At 47.2% G+C, this 15,768-nt stretch overlaps 4 protein-coding genes and 1 non-coding gene across 8 annotated transcripts; 1 reads left to right on the forward strand and 4 right to left on the reverse strand.

The window, feature by feature from the left end:
• Positions 1-1,270: 1,270 nt before the first annotated feature.
• Positions 1,271-2,904, reverse strand: LOC112347073 (flavonoid 3'-monooxygenase-like). Its single transcript, XM_024677330.1, has 2 exons — positions 1,991-2,904; positions 1,271-1,942 (listed from the first exon to the last, which is right to left on the reverse strand). The coding sequence occupies exons 1-2, from the start codon at positions 2,837-2,839 to the stop codon at positions 1,322-1,324; spliced, it is 1,470 nt and encodes a 489-aa protein (XP_024533098.1). The 5' UTR covers positions 2,840-2,904; the 3' UTR covers positions 1,271-1,321.
• A 2,408-nt stretch (positions 2,905-5,312) lies between these two features.
• Positions 5,313-7,219, reverse strand: LOC9650860. Of its 2 annotated transcripts, none has more exons than XM_024677196.1 (8): positions 7,029-7,219; positions 6,857-6,921; positions 6,757-6,786; positions 6,461-6,691; positions 5,877-6,408; positions 5,693-5,821; positions 5,563-5,631; positions 5,313-5,484 (listed from the first exon to the last, which is right to left on the reverse strand). In XM_024677196.1, exons 1-8 carry the CDS (start codon positions 7,158-7,160, stop codon positions 5,383-5,385), a joined length of 1,290 nt encoding a protein of 429 aa, XP_024532964.1. In that variant the 5' UTR covers positions 7,161-7,219; the 3' UTR covers positions 5,313-5,382. The 2 variants fall into 2 exon arrangements, with proteins under 2 accessions (XP_024532964.1, XP_024532963.1); XM_024677195.1 differs by having other exon boundaries at positions 5,693-5,830; positions 7,029-7,218.
• A 25-nt stretch (positions 7,220-7,244) lies between these two features.
• Positions 7,245-10,189, forward strand: LOC9651540 (exocyst complex component EXO84B). Its single transcript, XM_024677192.1, has 7 exons — positions 7,245-7,516; positions 7,583-7,680; positions 7,774-8,785; positions 8,862-9,395; positions 9,457-9,645; positions 9,725-9,864; positions 9,939-10,189. The coding sequence occupies exons 1-7, from the start codon at positions 7,355-7,357 to the stop codon at positions 10,084-10,086; spliced, it is 2,283 nt and encodes a 760-aa protein (XP_024532960.1). The 5' UTR covers positions 7,245-7,354; the 3' UTR covers positions 10,087-10,189.
• On the reverse strand, positions 10,118-15,592 carry LOC9651541 (peptidyl-prolyl cis-trans isomerase PASTICCINO1). 3 transcript variants are annotated; one of them, XR_002992647.1, is made up of 21 exons: positions 15,488-15,592; positions 15,352-15,436; positions 15,232-15,301; positions 15,082-15,179; positions 14,900-15,022; positions 14,805-14,837; positions 14,698-14,756; positions 14,563-14,644; positions 14,351-14,512; positions 14,092-14,301; positions 13,944-14,041; positions 13,830-13,899; positions 13,718-13,777; positions 13,612-13,668; positions 13,485-13,553; positions 13,347-13,424; positions 13,194-13,295; positions 13,072-13,143; positions 12,782-13,015; positions 12,588-12,726; positions 12,219-12,260 (listed from the first exon to the last, which is right to left on the reverse strand). XR_002992647.1 is itself a non-coding variant. In XM_024677193.1 (20 exons), exons 1-19 carry the CDS (start codon positions 15,553-15,555, stop codon positions 12,785-12,787), a joined length of 1,827 nt encoding a protein of 608 aa, XP_024532961.1. In that variant the 5' UTR covers positions 15,556-15,592; the 3' UTR covers positions 12,482-12,726; positions 12,782-12,784. The 3 variants fall into 3 exon arrangements, 2 of the variants coding, with proteins under 2 accessions (XP_024532962.1, XP_024532961.1); XM_024677193.1 differs by lacking the exon at positions 12,219-12,260 and having other exon boundaries at positions 12,482-12,726; XM_024677194.1 differs by lacking the exons at positions 12,782-13,015; positions 13,072-13,143; positions 13,194-13,295; ... (14 more) ...; positions 15,352-15,436; positions 15,488-15,592 and adding an exon at positions 10,118-11,778 and having other exon boundaries at positions 11,834-12,260; positions 12,588-12,721.
• Positions 15,593-15,618: 26 nt separating this feature from the next.
• On the reverse strand, positions 15,619-15,721 carry LOC112347155. The gene has a single exon (XR_002992677.1). It is a non-coding gene; the product is annotated as a U6 spliceosomal RNA (small nuclear RNA).
• Positions 15,722-15,768: the final 47 nt, after the last annotated feature.

A 15,768-nucleotide genomic window follows, 5' to 3' on the forward strand; every position in this document is an offset into this window, starting at 1 on the left:
GTTGGTAGCCTGGTTCTCCAGAACTTAGCAGCTGGTAGCTGGGTTCTGGAAAACCTAGCAGTTGTCAGCCACGTTCTCGTAGAGAACCCGACTCGACCTGATGGCTGCCAACGGTTGGATCAAGTTAATGGGCAAGCCACAGCCCGTTAAAGGAAAGTTCTGTTTTTCTTAAGAAATATAAATTTATTAAATTAAAAAAATCCTTAAAGGATATGCGGCTGTGGAGTGGAACTTAAAACTCTACGGCTTCGCCGTCGCGTGGATCACATCCTCCTCCAGTCGCGAGAGAATCGCAAGCGCGGGAATCGCAGGTCGCGGGAAGCAAAATCCGCCATGGTACGCACGCGATCCAGCTTAGCTTCGCAGGGAGCGGCAAGCGCGGAGCTGATTTCGCAATCCAAGCGCGCGAGCGATGTTGCACGGGCGCTGGATTCCGCCAAGAGGGCTGGCGTGATCGACGACAGGAATCTCCGGGATTAATCACGACCGATGCTGGAATCGTTCTCGTGGAGCGTGCATTTTCCCAGAGCGGGGATTTTGTTTAGGCATTGCAAGCGGTGGTGGAAGGGATCAAGCCCAGCAGCTTCACGCTCTGCGCAGTCGTGGAGGCTTGTGGGCGCCACTGCGATCATCCGAGTGATCCACGAATCCGTGGAGCTGGGAGAGTTTTCAGTGCTGGGATGGATTGATTCCGGCGCATGGGAAATCGGCAGTGTGGAAGACGCGAGGAAAAATTTGGAGGGAATCGAAGAGAAGTTTTGGAACGCCGCCATAGCTGCGTGTGGTCAAGCTGGCGACTCTAAGAAAATCCTTTGCAAGCTCTGGAAGGAGTTCCTCCGAACAGGGAAACTTTCCTCCAGACCTTTTGCTCCTTCCGAGGCCGGATAGAGTTCCTGGAACTTGGAGGAACATTTACAGACAGTGGGAGCTCGGTCTCAACGGAATGAAAATCAGCTGCGCAGTGATCAAGATGTTCTATATCCAGCTTCCAACACGGGAGGAACTGAACTTAAGTTTGCCATACAAGCTTCCATTCTTTCAGGTATGGTGTTCGCTTTATGTCTTGTTTTTCTTAAACTTTTGCTGTAGAATTCCTGAGGTGCGAAGTCAGCCATCTTACGAAAAACAAACACAAGGAAAAGGAAAAAGTCTGTCCGCTTGTTATTCCAGGTCGCCGAAGGATCGCGAATCACGATTCTCTACTTGCAGAGGTTTCTTTTCTCGCGCTGCGAAGATTGTCCTCACCAAATCTTTGCAGATTCAACTCAAATTCAATGAAGATCGTGAGAACTTGCAATAAAAGTGTGTTTTATCTTGACAATCAAATGTATGCCTGTGGGTTCAAGCGTGTGGACGGCACCAGCCTGAGTGGAGAAGCTCTGGGAACAGTAAGACCAAACTTCTCCGCCATGTCCAACTCTTTGCCATCCGGCGCAGCCCAGTCAAACGCATGAAGCAAGCTTCCGAGCACGAACTGGACGGTGGTAGTCCCCAGGAGGATCCCCGGGCAGCTCCTCCTTCCCGATCCAAACGGCAGCAATTCGAAGCTCTGGCCTCTTACATCGATGTCCGGCTGCCGAAGAAACCGCTCGGGATCAAACTTGAGAGGCTCGTCCCACCACCTGGGGTCCCTCGCTATGGCATAGACATTGACGAGCGCGTGAGTTCCTGCTGGAATCACGTAACCCTCCAGCTCGCAAGCTTGGATGGATTGGTGGGGAATGCTCAGGGGCCCTGGAGGGTGGAGGCGCAGTGTTTCCTTGACGATGGCTTGGAGGAAAGTCAACTTTGGAAGATCAATCTCGTCTAGAGCCCGGTTCTCTCCGACAACCTCTTTGAGCTCCTCCTGAACTTGAAACACCATTGCTGGATTGTTTACGAGCTCGGCTAGAGCCCACTCCACCGTGACAGCAGCAGTGTCGGTCCCAGCAGCGATCATATCCTACGAAGTTACGTCAATGACGGGAAGAACAAGGAACCGTTTACATACCAGGCAGAGAGCTTTGATGGAAGTATCGCTGAGATCTTTTGCGGCCAACATCATGTCCAGGAAATCTCTGTTGGTTCCCGGCTGCTGGCGGTGCTCGACGATCTGCTTGGCCAGATACTCGTCCAGCTGCTTGTGGATCGAGGAGATCTTCTTGGCTTGGCCGTCCATCCATCCCAAATACGGGAAGAAGTCGGCCAGAGTGTTACTTCCAGCCACCGTGAACGCCTCCACGATCAAGTTTTTGAACCTCACAGCGAGTTCCCTCTCGGCAGAGCTTCCGGTGGAGTAGCTTCTGTTCATCACCATCCTCGTCATGAAGTTGAAAGTGAGATCCAGGAGCTTAGATGTCAGCTCCACGGGATTTGTATGGGAACTTTGGAGCTCCTTCAAGAGCATGGACATCTCCGTCTTCCGGACTTGCTGGAACATCACAACGCGCTTGGCAGTGAGGAGCTCCAGAGTGCACAGCTTCCGGACGCTCCTCCAGTGATCGCCATAGGCAGCCCAGACCATCCCAGCTCCCCCATACCCGAAGTTCTCGCCGGTAATCGTCCTGGGCCTGGAAGAGAAGACGTGATCTTGCGTCTTGAGGAGCTCCCTGGCGGTCTCGGCAGTGGAGACGACGAGCGTGTTGTGGATGCCGAGCTTGAGGAGCATGAGGCCGCCATATCTCTGGGAGAGCTTCTGCAAGGACTGGTGGGGGAGCTTACCAAGGAGATGGAGATGGCCAAGGATTGGAAGTCCTGGAGGAGATGGAGGCGATTTGCTACCGCTGCCTCGGTTATCACTGACAAGCTTAAGGAAGATGAGAGCAATGAAGAACGCAAAACCAATCCAAAGGAACTCCATTGATTTTTTTCAGGCACTCGCTGGAAGTATGAACACCACTGCAATGTGACGACAATCGTTGGCGGAGTATGCAAAGAGAAATAGAAAGCCTATCCACTCTGCGTGTTACACTCTAATCGCTGGAGACTGAGAGGCATGGCATGAAAAATATCTAGAAATTTCAAAGTATAGATCTTCCAGTCCACTTTAATGTTCATAGTCCATATTAACGATACAAAAAAAAAAAAGGCTACAAAAATGTGTTAAGTATTAAGGATAAAAAAACTCAATCTCTTATGAAACTGACTTTTTATCCTTAGTAAAACTTAACATATGATGTTCCTCAAACGCATTAGTTAGCAGCATCATATTTCACTCTATGTTATAATACTAATAATATTAATATTAACAATATAGACTAAATAATCAAATGGAGAAGACAGTGGTCGGGAAGATATTAGCACTATTGCCAGTGACCTCCTTACAAAGTGAAGAGCAAAGAAACTTTTTACAATTGAAGCTTTCTAGTATTAATGTATACATGGATCCTAGTTCGGGATCTTTCTTTTACGTGTCCATAAGTCATGACAGTTGCCGTTGCAGCATGTGCAGCAAGGTCAGACTTTTCCATGCAATTATAAATGGGTTTCTCTTTACTGCCTAAGTTTGTGTTGGAAGTCTTTCTTCTCAGGCTGGGAGCAAAGATAAACACGCTTCCGTGCCCCCATGTAAATAAGGGGCTCAAGATTTATCAGTAACTTATAGAGCATGCTGTGCTGTGCTGCTGCACTGCTAGACTGTGCTACCATGAAGCATACAACCCCTCGTCTCTTTTCCTCATTTTTTTCTCTCTCCTCTCCTTGTTCTGCTCTTCAGTGTCCAATTCCTAGTAGTTAAGAGATTCTCGTTCTTTTTTTTGCACCACTGCACAATTTAGACACATCTAGTTCTCATGGCAAACGAGCACATAAAGTTTTGTGGATTATGCCCTAAAATGCTGCAATCCAATTATCAATTTGGTTCTTTCTCTTGCTTTTATGGTTGATTTTGATGTAGTTTTGTATTTTTTTCTTTGATCATATTGCCATCTAGTGATGATTGAGCTTAGAACCTTGCCATGAATCTGAAGTAAATTCTTTTGTATATAGTTTGAAATTTATTCAACTGTAAAACTTCATCTTTCTTTTTGTTCTCCTTTTTTAATTTCCAAGCAAATTTCAAACTTAATCTTTCTTTCTTTTTACTCAACCTCAAGCCTCTTTTGTAGGATCTTCAATAGAAGTTTCCTCCCTTTAACTTTCTGGTTTAAGGTTTTTAACATCATCACTATGGTTTCATTTTACTATTTCACTATTTGCATATATGTTGTTAACTATCACTTTATAAAAGAGCCTTTGATGAATATTTTATCCCCATTTATCCCTTATAGTTCCAAGAATTTATGGTGACAATATATTCAAATATCATTTTATGATTACATGCTTTACAAAAATAAAGATTTAATATGCACTCAAAATCTTTTATGAGAACCAACTTTTTGTATTTGGCAAAATGGTATTAAATGGAGTTTCACATAATTTCAACATACTAGTAGTTTAACACAAAGACATGGGTACCTCATCAATTAACATGGTATAGAACTTGAGTTTAAACCTAAATTGAATGTAAATTAAAAAATAATATAGCTTAGCGAAAGCTAAATTAATGTCTCAAGTGGTCAACTATACTTTTGACCACTATCCTTACTATACATTTAGAGTAAAACAATAATATCATGGCTAAAAGGATATAGGATAAGTCACCTTGGATATAAAGGGAAAATTTAAGCCCTTTAAGAACAAATGAGGACCAATGAACTTGATGGTATTCAAATAAAGTATCACTCCACCTGGGCTAGGAGCATTATAGTTAATTTTCTTTTTAAAAGTATGAGTTACTCTTAAGCATTTTTTTAAAAAGCCTTTTTAACAACCTTTCCACAACTCCAACCCTAACCCAAACATGTTTTAAAACTACCATTTGAAAGTTTTTTCCATAATGTACTATCCTTATTACTTTTGAAATGCTATATCCCATCAACCTAATTTCGGTTTGGAACGCCCCATCCCATCAACCTTTTTTGGGACCACAAGTGGATCAACTTATTGATGGATTATGATTGAATTTAAATCACTTTTTTAAAAAAAGATGGCATAGCTGCATATGCCTCATGAATCACATTTTGATTGTTATTATAACAATCAAAACATGATTGTGCAATAAGCAAAACACAAAAAAAATTCTTGCATATGAGTTTAAAAAAATATAAAAATGCGCAATCACAAATTAATTGCTATATAAATCCAGTAAAGAGGTCTTCCACTCCCCATATTAATGATCTGATCTGGAATTCCAAACCATGTTACAGATCTGAAATATTCAATCCAACAATCCATCTCATCCAATAAGGGGAACGGAACTAATATTTTATCAAGGATTCTAAAAAAAGGGAAAATAATAGTTCAGACTCTCTTTCCATTTACAAAATGAGTATACAAGAAAAGCAATTAAGAATGAAACTTGGGTCACAAAATCTTGGACCTCTTAAATTCTGTGATATCCTGATTCACTTTCACTCGCTCAATCGGTTGGAGGCTATAATATAGCTGCCCGGTTCTTCTCTCCCACTGAAATAAAAGGGAAAACAAAAGCGTTGTTTTTGATGAATACTCTGGAGAGAACTTAGGCTAGAGAACTTTAAGTACCTCTCTTATGTCTCGAGTTGAATGGAGCCTTGGTTCATACTTGGGCTTGAGAAGGAACTTGCTGTTGTGCTGAAATTATAATAGAAAAGGCTGTGAGGCGCAAGAAACTAAAAGAAGGTAAATTCTCTACCTTTGCAATTAGAGCGGCTAACTCGTCACCTGCAACTCCATAAGCTCTTGCCTTCGCTGGTGGTCCTTTAGTGTCGGGAGATACTCTAGCCATTTTAGTGCTTTTCCTCTCGGTCGAAGCTCGCAAAGACTTTGGAGTCTGCATTGTGATCGAGCAGTTTGCAAGCTAAAAAGAGAAGGCATACCTTTAGGCGTGGAGATTTGCAGGAAAGCCTCCGCCTTTGCACCATCATTCCATCGCTGCGTCCGATGCTAAAAGTTCCATTGGAGTTCTTGCCAAACTCAAATGTTGCCAGGCTCTTCCTCACGTTCATAAGCTTCGGCTTTTTCACCTGGCCAAGTGCTGATTTTCCCCGTGTCGGTGTGCTAGAGTTCTCTTTGTTCCTGAGCGGGCTTCCAGTCGCATTCCTGCTTGGCTTGGTGCTACCTTCGTGATTGCTTGTCCCGGAAAGAGTCACACAAGCAATACTTGCTCTGACTCGCTGCGTTCGGACGTGTATATCGCAAGGAGCATCTGTGTCATCGCCTCCCTTCATTTGCTTCGAGCTCGAAAGAGAATCGTCCAGTGGGTTGCTGTCCGAAGCAGTTTGGACCTCTTCGTTGGTTCGTAGCCTGGCCATCAAAGTTGCCAGCAACTTTGCCGAGAAACTCTCGCTCGGACTAGAACCAATACTGTTCTCACTCCTTTCCTGCTTACCATCCTTGCCATCTTCTTTTCTGAAACGTAAAAACCATCACAAGAAAGCCACTACGAAGTCAGAGAGCAAACCTTATCTCGCAAGCCGGCCGCAGTTGAATTCGCTTTGGTTTGCTAGGCAATAGTCGACCATTCTCATGGTTCTTGAGCTCACTCCTTTCCTGAGAAGACTCCAGAGATAGACTTTGCTCTGAGGAGCTTGTCACCTCTTTAGACGTGAAGTTAAGCTCTTCGTTGGCCACCTCCTGCTTAAAGTCCGAGCAAGGAGCAAACACAAGTTCTTCCAGAGGTGTCTCATGATGCCTGGATGAGATGCAAAACAGCAAAGAATTTTCTCAGTGAGAAAACAAAGAAGTAAACAAACTTACGGATGATGTTGGTAAAACCATGGATCATCCCTGCAACGCTATCAAAACGTAAGCTTCCAATCACACTAGAGAACCAATCAAACTAGAGAAGAATTCTCACCCCTCCGTGCCTTCTAGCGACGCTTCCACGGACAAATCTACCCATTGCGGAGCCTCAATGTGCTCCTGCAAGCGCAATTCAGAGCATCAGTCCCATACATTCTCGTTCTGCAAGAACAAGAAGGCCATGGAAATTTCTCGCGCTTGAGGCCAATCGAGGAGAAACAGCGTACCAGATAGTCCCAGTACTCAATCGCAAGAGGATTTTGCGCCGCAGCGATTGACAATTGGAACGCTTTCACTGCCAGTGACGAAGAGCCCGTGGAGAGCCCGCATTCGCGCATTTGCACGCCCTTGAGCGCCATCCCAGCTCCCAACCAAAAGCCCTAAACATCAAAGCTTTAGCCTTTAGCTAACATACTAAAATTTCTTTTAGGGCTAGGGCTAGAGTTGTTTGATAGCGATATGGCGATGGCAGGCAATCCCTAGGTCCTGGCAGTGATCTAGAATCGCGAGCATTGGAGCTGGCTTCCATCGAATCCAGCTAGGGATCGCGGATATGGGATCGATGAGGCCTTCGATTCGATCCAAGTCGTCGGGACCGGTCGGGCAGCACTTGGCAAATGGAGGTAATGCGCGAGAGGAGCTCTCAGTGTTTGAATCCGAGTCTTTCGACGCGGATTCTTACGTCCAAGGCAAGTGCCAGTCCATGAGCGAGAAGGTAAGAGGAGAAAACTAGAGAATGAGCTTCCCATGTCCTTACACAAGTGATTTGGCAATTCTCCAGGGAATCCGGAAGCTATGCTCAGAGCTTACCGAGCTGAAAAGGGACTCGGCAGAGGAGATGAGGAAGAGCGTCTACGCAAACTACTCGGCATTCATCCAGTAAGTTCTAGTTCTAGTCCGGGGATCGAGAGGAAAGAAGAAAGAGTGAAGAACAGGAAACCAGGAATTAAAAACTAAATTTTGCACTGGCAGGACGTCACGAGAGATCTCAGATCTGGAGTGTGAGTTAGTCTCGATGCGGAATCTCCTCACCACTCAAGCAGCGCTCGTCCACAAGCTCGCAGAGGTACAATTACCTCCGATGATAAGTGAGAATGGTGGATCCTTACCTCATGAAAACGGGCATGTAGATGACGACTCAACCTCGGCGTCGGAAACCGAGGCCAGGGCTCTGCTCGACGTTACTGACATCTACATTGCCGAGAGGAAGATAGAAAAGGCCATGGACGCCTTGCAACGTTGTGAAGCGCTGCTCCGGCCGCTCAAGAGCAGCACCAGCCTGGAGCAGCTTTTTATGGAACAGCGGCTCCGGCTTACAGAACTTTTGACGCAGTTCGCAAAGCAGCCTTCGATCCGGAGCGCAGAGCTCCGCTCGGTTATCTCCGCTCTAGACAGACTCGGGGATGGCCCGCATGCACACACTCTTCTGCTATATTCCCACCACGATCGACTGCAGCGAGCTATCGCCAACCTCCGCCCCAGTGGCACGTCTTACGGTGGTGCCTACACAGCGGGGCTTTGTCAGCTCGTCTTCTCACACATCGCCCAGGCCGCAAGGAGTTCTACCGCGGTTTTTGGAGAGCAGCCATCGTATGCATCCGAGCTGGTTCTCTGGGCACGCGGCGAGACTGAAAACTTCGTGGCGCTGATAAAGAAGCACGTACTTTCGGCCTCGGCAGCATCAGGTGGCCTGCGAGCTGCGGCGGAGTGCGTACAGATTGCTCTTGGCCACTGCACGCTCCTGGAAGGTTACGGCCTTGCGCTGAGTCCCGTGCTTACAATGATGGTGAAGCCGAGTGTGGAGCAGGCGCTGGACGCCAACTTGCGAAGAATAGAGGACAGCGTCAGTGTTTTAGCTGCCGCGGACGACTGGACTTTGGTGCAGCCGCCACCCCGTACTGGCTTGCGTGCGGCCTCGTCGATCCTGTTTCCTCCTCATTTGAAGCTGTCTACGAGTGCTTATCGTTTCATTTCTATGGTCCAGGTATGTGAAGCGATTGATGCCTCAGTTCTTATCCTTGTTTTCGTACTTATCCTTGTTTTCATGCTTGCGCTGGCAGGACTTTGTGGACGACGTTACGCCTTTGACGAGCATGCATCTCACGAGCACGACACTTGATGGTGTGGCTCGCCTCTTCGACTCGTTTGTTCATCTCCTCATGAGGGCGATGCCAGCTGCCATCGACGATGAGGACGTTCCCGAGATCACAGACAACCTCAGCATCAAGGTGGCCGACACCGACGCTGAGAAGCTTTCCCTGTTGGCCAACGCGGCAGCTATGGCCGACGAGCTGCTACCCCGGACGATCGTAAAGATCCTGCCTTTGAAAGACAGAGAAGAGAGCCGCATGAGGCGGTCGCTGGACAAGCCAGCGACGGGTGTGCGGTCCGAGCACAGGGAGTTCCGGCGGAGAACGCAGCGTGCCGTGGACAAGCTGCGCGATCGCTTCTGCCAGAAGTACGCGCTGGAGCTCATCTACACCGACGAGGGGGAGTCCCTGCTAAGTGCCGACCTCTATCTCGGACTGGACAACGACGGTGACACTGCCAACTCCGCCTGGCTTGACGATCCAATGCCTTCTCCGGTCTTCCAGGTACTGTTTGTTTCCATCTTCACTTATTGCGAAGCTTCTAACTTATTCCGAACTTTCGCAGACACTATTCGAGAGGATCAAGACAATAGCAGCCGCCGGTGGCGACGTGATGTCTGGGAGGGAAAGATTCGTGACAGTTCTCTTGATACGGCTCGTTGAAACCGTGGTGCTCTATCTTTCCTCTGATCAAGACTTTTGGGAGGACATCGAAGATGGTCCCAGACCGCTGGGGCCAGTAGGCCTTCAACAGGTTCGTTCTCTTCTTCTTTTCTTCTTTTCTCTCTTATCTTCCGTGTCTCATTCTTGTTTGTTGCGTTGCGTAAAAGCAGATGGTGCTGGACATGAAGTTTGCGGTTCAAATGGCTGGCCAAGTGAATCACTCCTCTTTGAGACATCTAAGGCAGCTCGTGGAAGACTTGATCGCACGAGCTATTGACGCTTACGCTGCGACCGGGATGGATCCTTACAGGTTCTTCGCGATTTCCTTTCGCCTTTACAGACATGTTTGTCTCACTTTTCTTTTTCCTTTTCTCTTCTTTTCAGTGTACTGCCTGAAGAGACTTGGTTTATGGGAATGGCTCAGGAGGCGATTGACAGATTGTCTGGTGGCTGGTCGAAAGACTCAGCCAGCCCAACCGCATCGGTGTCTGCGAATTCCATCTCTTCATTGAAATCTCATGGAAGTCCTTGAGGAAACAGGTATTCGACATTTTATCTGAAGATGGTATCACATTTCTTGTGGCATATGTATTATATCAGATTTCAAGTCTAATAAATTATGTATGGTTACTCAATCTTGGGGAGAAATCTACTCTGTTTCATTTTGCCTATTACACATACTACTATACTTTGCATGCTATCTTCCACGTTTAAACCTCTCTGAGCTCTTGGCCGCCACCTCCCTCGTCCGGCTGCCACCCGAAATACTTACAAACCTCCTCCAGCGACTTGCCTTTGGTCTCGGGCACCACGAAGAATATAAACACGATGGACGCGAACGCGATGGAGGCGTAGACGAAGAAGGCCCCGGACGTGGTGAGCGCTTCGGCCAGGCTCAAGTAAGTGAGCGCCACGGTCCCGCTGATCCCCCTGTTCATCCCGATGGACAGGCTCATCGCCCGGGCCCTGAGAGTGAGCGGGAAGATCTCCGACGTGAGCACGTACACCGTCGGCCCGAATCCAATGGAGAAGCTCGCCATGAAGCCGCAGATGGCGAGCATGGCGATGACCACCAACGCCACTGACGCGTGCTGTGTGCCGCTCATGTTCACCTTGGCACCGACGTGAAGGAAGCGGAACGTCACCGCTACCGTGGTGAGCGATATGGTCATCCCGGTGGCACTGGCCAGGAGCAGCGGCCTGCGTCCCACGGTGTCGAGATAGATGGTGGCCACCAGGATGAAGAGAGTTTTCGTCAGGCCGACGGCGATGGTCATGCCCAGCACGCTCGTCCTGCTCTTCATCCCCGCCTGTGCGAACACTGTGGGGCTGTAGTACACGAGAGCGTCCACGCCGGATGCCTGCTGGAAGAAGTGAATTCCCAGTGACACCAGTAGCATCCTGCGCACTGGCGCCGATGGTAGCAGTAGCTGCTTCCAGACGTTGCTACCTCTTTTTCTTTTTGGCTTAAGCATCGGCTTCCTCTGCTCGGTGGTCGACGAAGCCACCGACGGGAGCTTGCGCAGCTCCGCCTGCTGATCGGCTTCAGGGTCCATCTTTGAGGTGTGCTCGTCCCGGACCTCTTGTTTCTCTGCCTCGTACTCGTCCCCCAGTGATTCTACTATCGCCGTGAGCCTCGACTCCGCCTCGCCCTTGTTCCCGCCGCAAGTTCTGATGAGAACGGTCTTGGCTTGAGAGACTCTGCCTTGCATCACCAGCCAGCGAGGAGACTCGGGCATCACCAGCACGGCGCAAGCCAGGAACACCGCAGGGACGGCGCCGAGTCCCAGCATCAGCCTCCATCCCAGCCACTGGGGAAGCGGAGAGAGTGCAAAGTTCGCTACGTAGCCAACCAGGATCCCAGTGTTGATAAAAACTTCGGCAAACGACACCAAGGATCCCCTGCTTCCAGGAGGAGAGAGTTCTGCCGTGTACACTGGAGCGATGATCATAGCAAAGCCGACCCCAATTCCCGATAGAACTCGTCCCCCCATGAGCACTGGGTACGATGGAGATAATGCCATGAGCAAGGCACCGACGAAGAAGATCACAGAGGCTGTAGCCATTGTCTTCCTTCTTCCAACCGCATCGGCCAGCTTCCCAGCCATGAGCCCACCCACGAGAGACACCAGGTTGAGAATACCAACCAGTATTTCCTGCTGTACGCTGTTGAGCTTGAAGTCATCTTTAATGTACAGCAAGGCACCACTCATAACACCAATATCTGCACAGAAAGTAATGAGATCCAACATATATCCAAAGGAAGAAGAAGAACGTACCATATCCAAGCAGTATAGAGTTGAGAGAAGCCAGCAATGTGCAAAACACAACATACTTGTTGTAGTTCTTCTTTCTTCCGCCAGGAACTGTCTCGGCTTCTGCTGCTGGTGCTGCTGGTGCTCCTGGTGCTGAAGAATTACCTCCTGAAAGTCTTCCTTCCAGATTTCTAGCTGAATCGAACAGACCCTTCCTTCCATGTTCTGAGGACTCGGATGGCTCACGAGCAAGACGGGAGCGCTCTTCCATCCTTCCCCTTCCTCCGCAGCAACTGGCGCCGTTTAAATTGGAGTTGGGTGAGACCACAGAGCCTACTGAGTCCACCGTCCAGACATCACTGTCAGGCTCTTGTTTTTCTAAGCAGATCCTTTTGAGCCGTGCCACGCATCAATAAACGAGCAAAGACTCGTATAGTTGAACAAAGATATCCTGCATTCAAGACACAGCCATTAGCCCCGGTTCCGACGCTACAATCAAACAGAAGTCTTTTAATTTTTTTCATCCTTTCTTTTTCCTGCCTTTTCTCACACAAACGCTTGACCCGGAAGTCCTCGACACTCAACGGAAGACTGTCAGCTACAAAGTCAAGACTAGCGCACTATCATGGATGCCACACGTCACAGGAAACAAGATTTCAAAGAAACTAAAGAAAAATGACAACCAAGAAAACATTCGGAAATCGCAGACCGCAGAAACGACGTACTAAGCTCCGTCGCTAAAAGACGTACGTTTCTTTAAGGTAACTCTCAGCCATACCATGCCATGTGTTCGTTGGACAAATTCGTCACAAATCAGATCGCGCCGAGTTCTGACAAGTAGACCCCGCTAACTTCAGATGTTGACTCCGCCCAGCCTTTCTTGTATGTATTATATTCCTACAAGCCCGTGATTCCACCTACAAAAAAGAAACAGTAAATTATACAGCCAACGTCAGAACAGCGCCAACGTACCGCTCACAAAATGACGCATCTTTGGCCTCTCCATAAACTCCTCCCAGCGTTCCAAATAGTTTTCATTCGTTGCCTCAAAGAGGAAGGTGGATTAACAATTTCCTCAGGCTGCTGCTCTTCGGATCGCGCACTGTTCTCGGCTACCTCTCTTGGCTCGAGCGTCTCTTTAGATAGTTCACCTGGCTTCTTGTCAAAGAGCCCTTGAAACTGCTTCCGAACTCTAGCATTTGCTTCCTGTGCCACAGAAATATTATGAGCAGAATTACGAAGGTCCATTGCTAATTACCAACCTGCTCTTTCCTTTTCAGTGTAGATAGAGCAGCTTTTGCGTCCGCTTCCGACGACTTGTCTGTACTGGCCATCTGCAAAATATTTGTAAGAACACATGCCTCTAACTATTAAATACTTTTGCCTTTTCGAAATCCTTCCGAGCGTCGTCAAAATCCCCCATTCCCATAAAAGCATTCCCTCGGCGGTACAGTGCTTTCGAGTGACAAGGATTTACTTCTAGAACCTGCATATTCATATCCAAAGTTAGAGAAAGAATAAAATTAATTGTGCATACCTGGTTGCATAATTCAATACACTTCCTGAAGTTTCCTTGTTTCTGTTCACAAGCTGCGACGTTCAGTTGTATTAGAGTCTGTAAACAAAATGCGCAAGTTAATCGCAGAGCGAACTTTTAAAAGTGAGAAAAGCTTACACGAGCTTGTGCAAACTCTACACCCTCATTGTCATCTTGAGGATTCACGTGTTTAAACTCTCGTAAGATCTGTGTAAGATAATCAGAACAGCTTTGGGATATTCAGAATAAAAGATAAGAAGATTACCTTTTCGTATTTAGCTTTCGCCAATTCAAACTTCCCTTCTTTGAATAACCGATTGCCCTGCAAACTGAAAATTAGATGATAAAATACTACTCTAATTATACAATACGGTGGTTCTCATTTTAGTGGCATCATCCATTATCTCCTTGAAATTGTACCCAGTCCAATCCTGCCGGTCCAAAATCATACCGAGAACAAAAGCACATAGAATAAAAGTTTACCTTCACAGTGTCAAAGCTTAAAAGCTCCACCTCCCATTGTACTTGGGCATTCTCTGGAACAAGTTTTGGCCTGCCAAAAGATGGTGAAATACCATAGCAAACGGGTTTTCTCACCTTGGAAACTTGTCATAAGCGTATTCAGGAGAACAAGTTATAAGAGCAAGCTCGTCGGGTAGCATAAGTTTAATGCAAATTTCCAAACCTTCAGGAACCTGTCATAAACAACATTTTCAATTCCAATGCGCGATAAATCGAAGCATACCAGTCCTTCTCCTGTAGCAAAAACCAATGGCTCTCCGCCTTCGTTGTCATTTCGGGTATCAACAAACACCTTGCCACCTTCGTTTGGTAGCATTCCCTTGTAATGTATGCGCAATGTACTGTCTTGAAGTGGGCAGTCCATGGGAAATTCCCCTACTCCATCACGGATGCGCCGCTTCACTACGCGGCCATCGCCAAACATGTCTCGCACCTTACAAAAACGCGATATAACCATCAGGAAATAGAAAACAGCATCATACCTGTATTATTTGAACTACTTCTACTTCAAATGCCACTTCACCGGAAGTAACAGGTAGATCAGGAATAGCGGACGATGGAGTAAGATACTGTGTGGTAACGTATACAATAGCCTTCTCCCCTTTTGTCATTGTTCCTATGCCTTTCTCAAGACCAACTGGAACCTGGCAAACATTGTACTCGAGTATGACACGCAAAGATAGAGATATTATACCTCCTTTTTGCCAAAGCAAAATTCGAATGGATTGCCCTTGGTGTGAGAGAAGAACACTTCTCCATTTACACTTCCGGTTATCCTATAGTAAGGCGTTTTTGTTAGCACACCAAAAGATGAAGGGACAGTACACACCAAATTTTTATCTCGTATGGCTCCCGTGCAGTCTCGAATCCCTCGCCCTCACGGAGAACCTAAAGGTTGAGTTAACTTCGGATCTTGCAAATCGAGTATATACGAACCTGCTTGAGTACCCCAAACTCATCTGTGATCACCTGACAACAACGACCAAAAGCTCGAGTCAAGAAAGAAAAGAGCAAAGCCTTTTAGGACTGACCTTCACAGGTCGGATCTCAAGCATTTCGATCTCAAAAATTAGAATCTCGTGTTTCGGAAAGTCTTCTCCCACACTAACCGGACAGTCGGGATCTCCATAGTGAAACTCAGGTAAGATTTTAAGCTGGGAAACCATCATCGAGTATGAATGAGAAACAAAGAGATGCTATTGAATTTCCCCACCATCGCAATTTCACCTTTGGGGACAGTTAGTAGTCCTTCTTCCCAGCCTCGAATCATCTTGCTCTTTCCAAGCACCAGCTTAATTGGCTCACCGCTTCCTAAAACACGATAGAAATAAAGTAAAAAATCTGGCAAGTGAATGAAACGAACCGCCAAGCTCTGGCCGAGTGGATTCCACAATCACGCCCTCGCTCGTCCGAGTAGTGCAGTGAAAGATCACCTGCATTCTCCGTCACGCCTCCACATGCAGAAAAAATACGAAATCCACACCTGGTTTCCTGATTGCGGATTATCTCCCGCTCCAGGCCTCACGACAGCTTTCATGAGACCCCCGGGCGGAATCGGAGTGGATTTCCTGGCAGAAACACATCAAATTCTCAGCCATCCCAAGCGCCGCAATACTCACTTGGAATCCTTGGAATCGCGATCGACAGGAGCATGCTTGGCGGGGCCGGGGACAGCATCGTCTTCCATCTCGCCACATAAACCCTAATGCCAAACCCTCTATAAATAAAAAAAGCCAAAAATAATCTAGAAAAAAATTTGGACCATTTCTCGATTTGTGCGTGTCATCCTTGCGCAGGGGCCATGCTAATCTTCTCTGTATCGTTCCAATTTTATCTGGTGTCTCCGAAGAGACATTATCTACTCCTAGGCGAGGTCTTTTATAGTAAAAGTTTTCCATCG

The sequence above is a fragment of the Selaginella moellendorffii genome, unplaced genomic scaffold, assembly GCF_000143415.4.
Source record: "Selaginella moellendorffii unplaced genomic scaffold, v1.0 SELMOscaffold_19, whole genome shotgun sequence".
Classification (NCBI taxonomy): Eukaryota; Viridiplantae; Streptophyta; class Lycopodiopsida; order Selaginellales; family Selaginellaceae; genus Selaginella; species Selaginella moellendorffii.

Bases quoted from the DNA above. Each gene is read 5' to 3' on its own strand.
- LOC9651541 (XM_024677193.1), bottom strand. From the start codon at position 15,555: ATGGAAGACGATGCTGTCCCCGGCCCCGCCAAGCATGCTCCTGTCGAT. The intron at 15,023-15,081 runs GTGGGGAAATTC...ATGGTTTCCCAG, and splicing joins CCAAAGGTGAAATTGCGATG to CTTAAAATCTTACCTGAGTT. The intron at 13,669-13,717 runs GTATTGTATAAT...TTCAGTTTGCAG, and splicing joins CCACTAAAATGAGAACCACC to GGCAATCGGTTATTCAAAGA.
- LOC9650860 (XM_024677195.1), bottom strand. From the start codon at position 7,160: ATGGCGCTCAAGGGCGTGCAAATGCGCGAATGCGGGCTCTCCACGGGC. The intron at 6,409-6,460 runs GTTTGCTCTCTG...TTTACGTTTCAG, and splicing joins CGGCCGGCTTGCGAGATAAG to AAAAGAAGATGGCAAGGATG. The intron at 5,485-5,562 runs GTACTTAAAGTT...CTTTTATTTCAG, and splicing joins CAACTCGAGACATAAGAGAG to TGGGAGAGAAGAACCGGGCA.
- LOC9651540 (XM_024677192.1), top strand. From the start codon at position 7,355: ATGGGATCGATGAGGCCTTCGATTCGATCCAAGTCGTCGGGACCGGTC. The intron at 7,681-7,773 runs GTAAGTTCTAGT...TTGCACTGGCAG, and splicing joins AACTACTCGGCATTCATCCA to GACGTCACGAGAGATCTCAG. The intron at 9,646-9,724 runs GTTCGTTCTCTT...GCGTAAAAGCAG, and splicing joins GGCCAGTAGGCCTTCAACAG to ATGGTGCTGGACATGAAGTT.
- LOC112347073 (XM_024677330.1), bottom strand. From the start codon at position 2,839: ATGGAGTTCCTTTGGATTGGTTTTGCGTTCTTCATTGCTCTCATCTTC. The intron at 1,943-1,990 runs GTATGTAAACGG...GTAACTTCGTAG, and splicing joins CCATCAAAGCTCTCTGCCTG to GATATGATCGCTGCTGGGAC.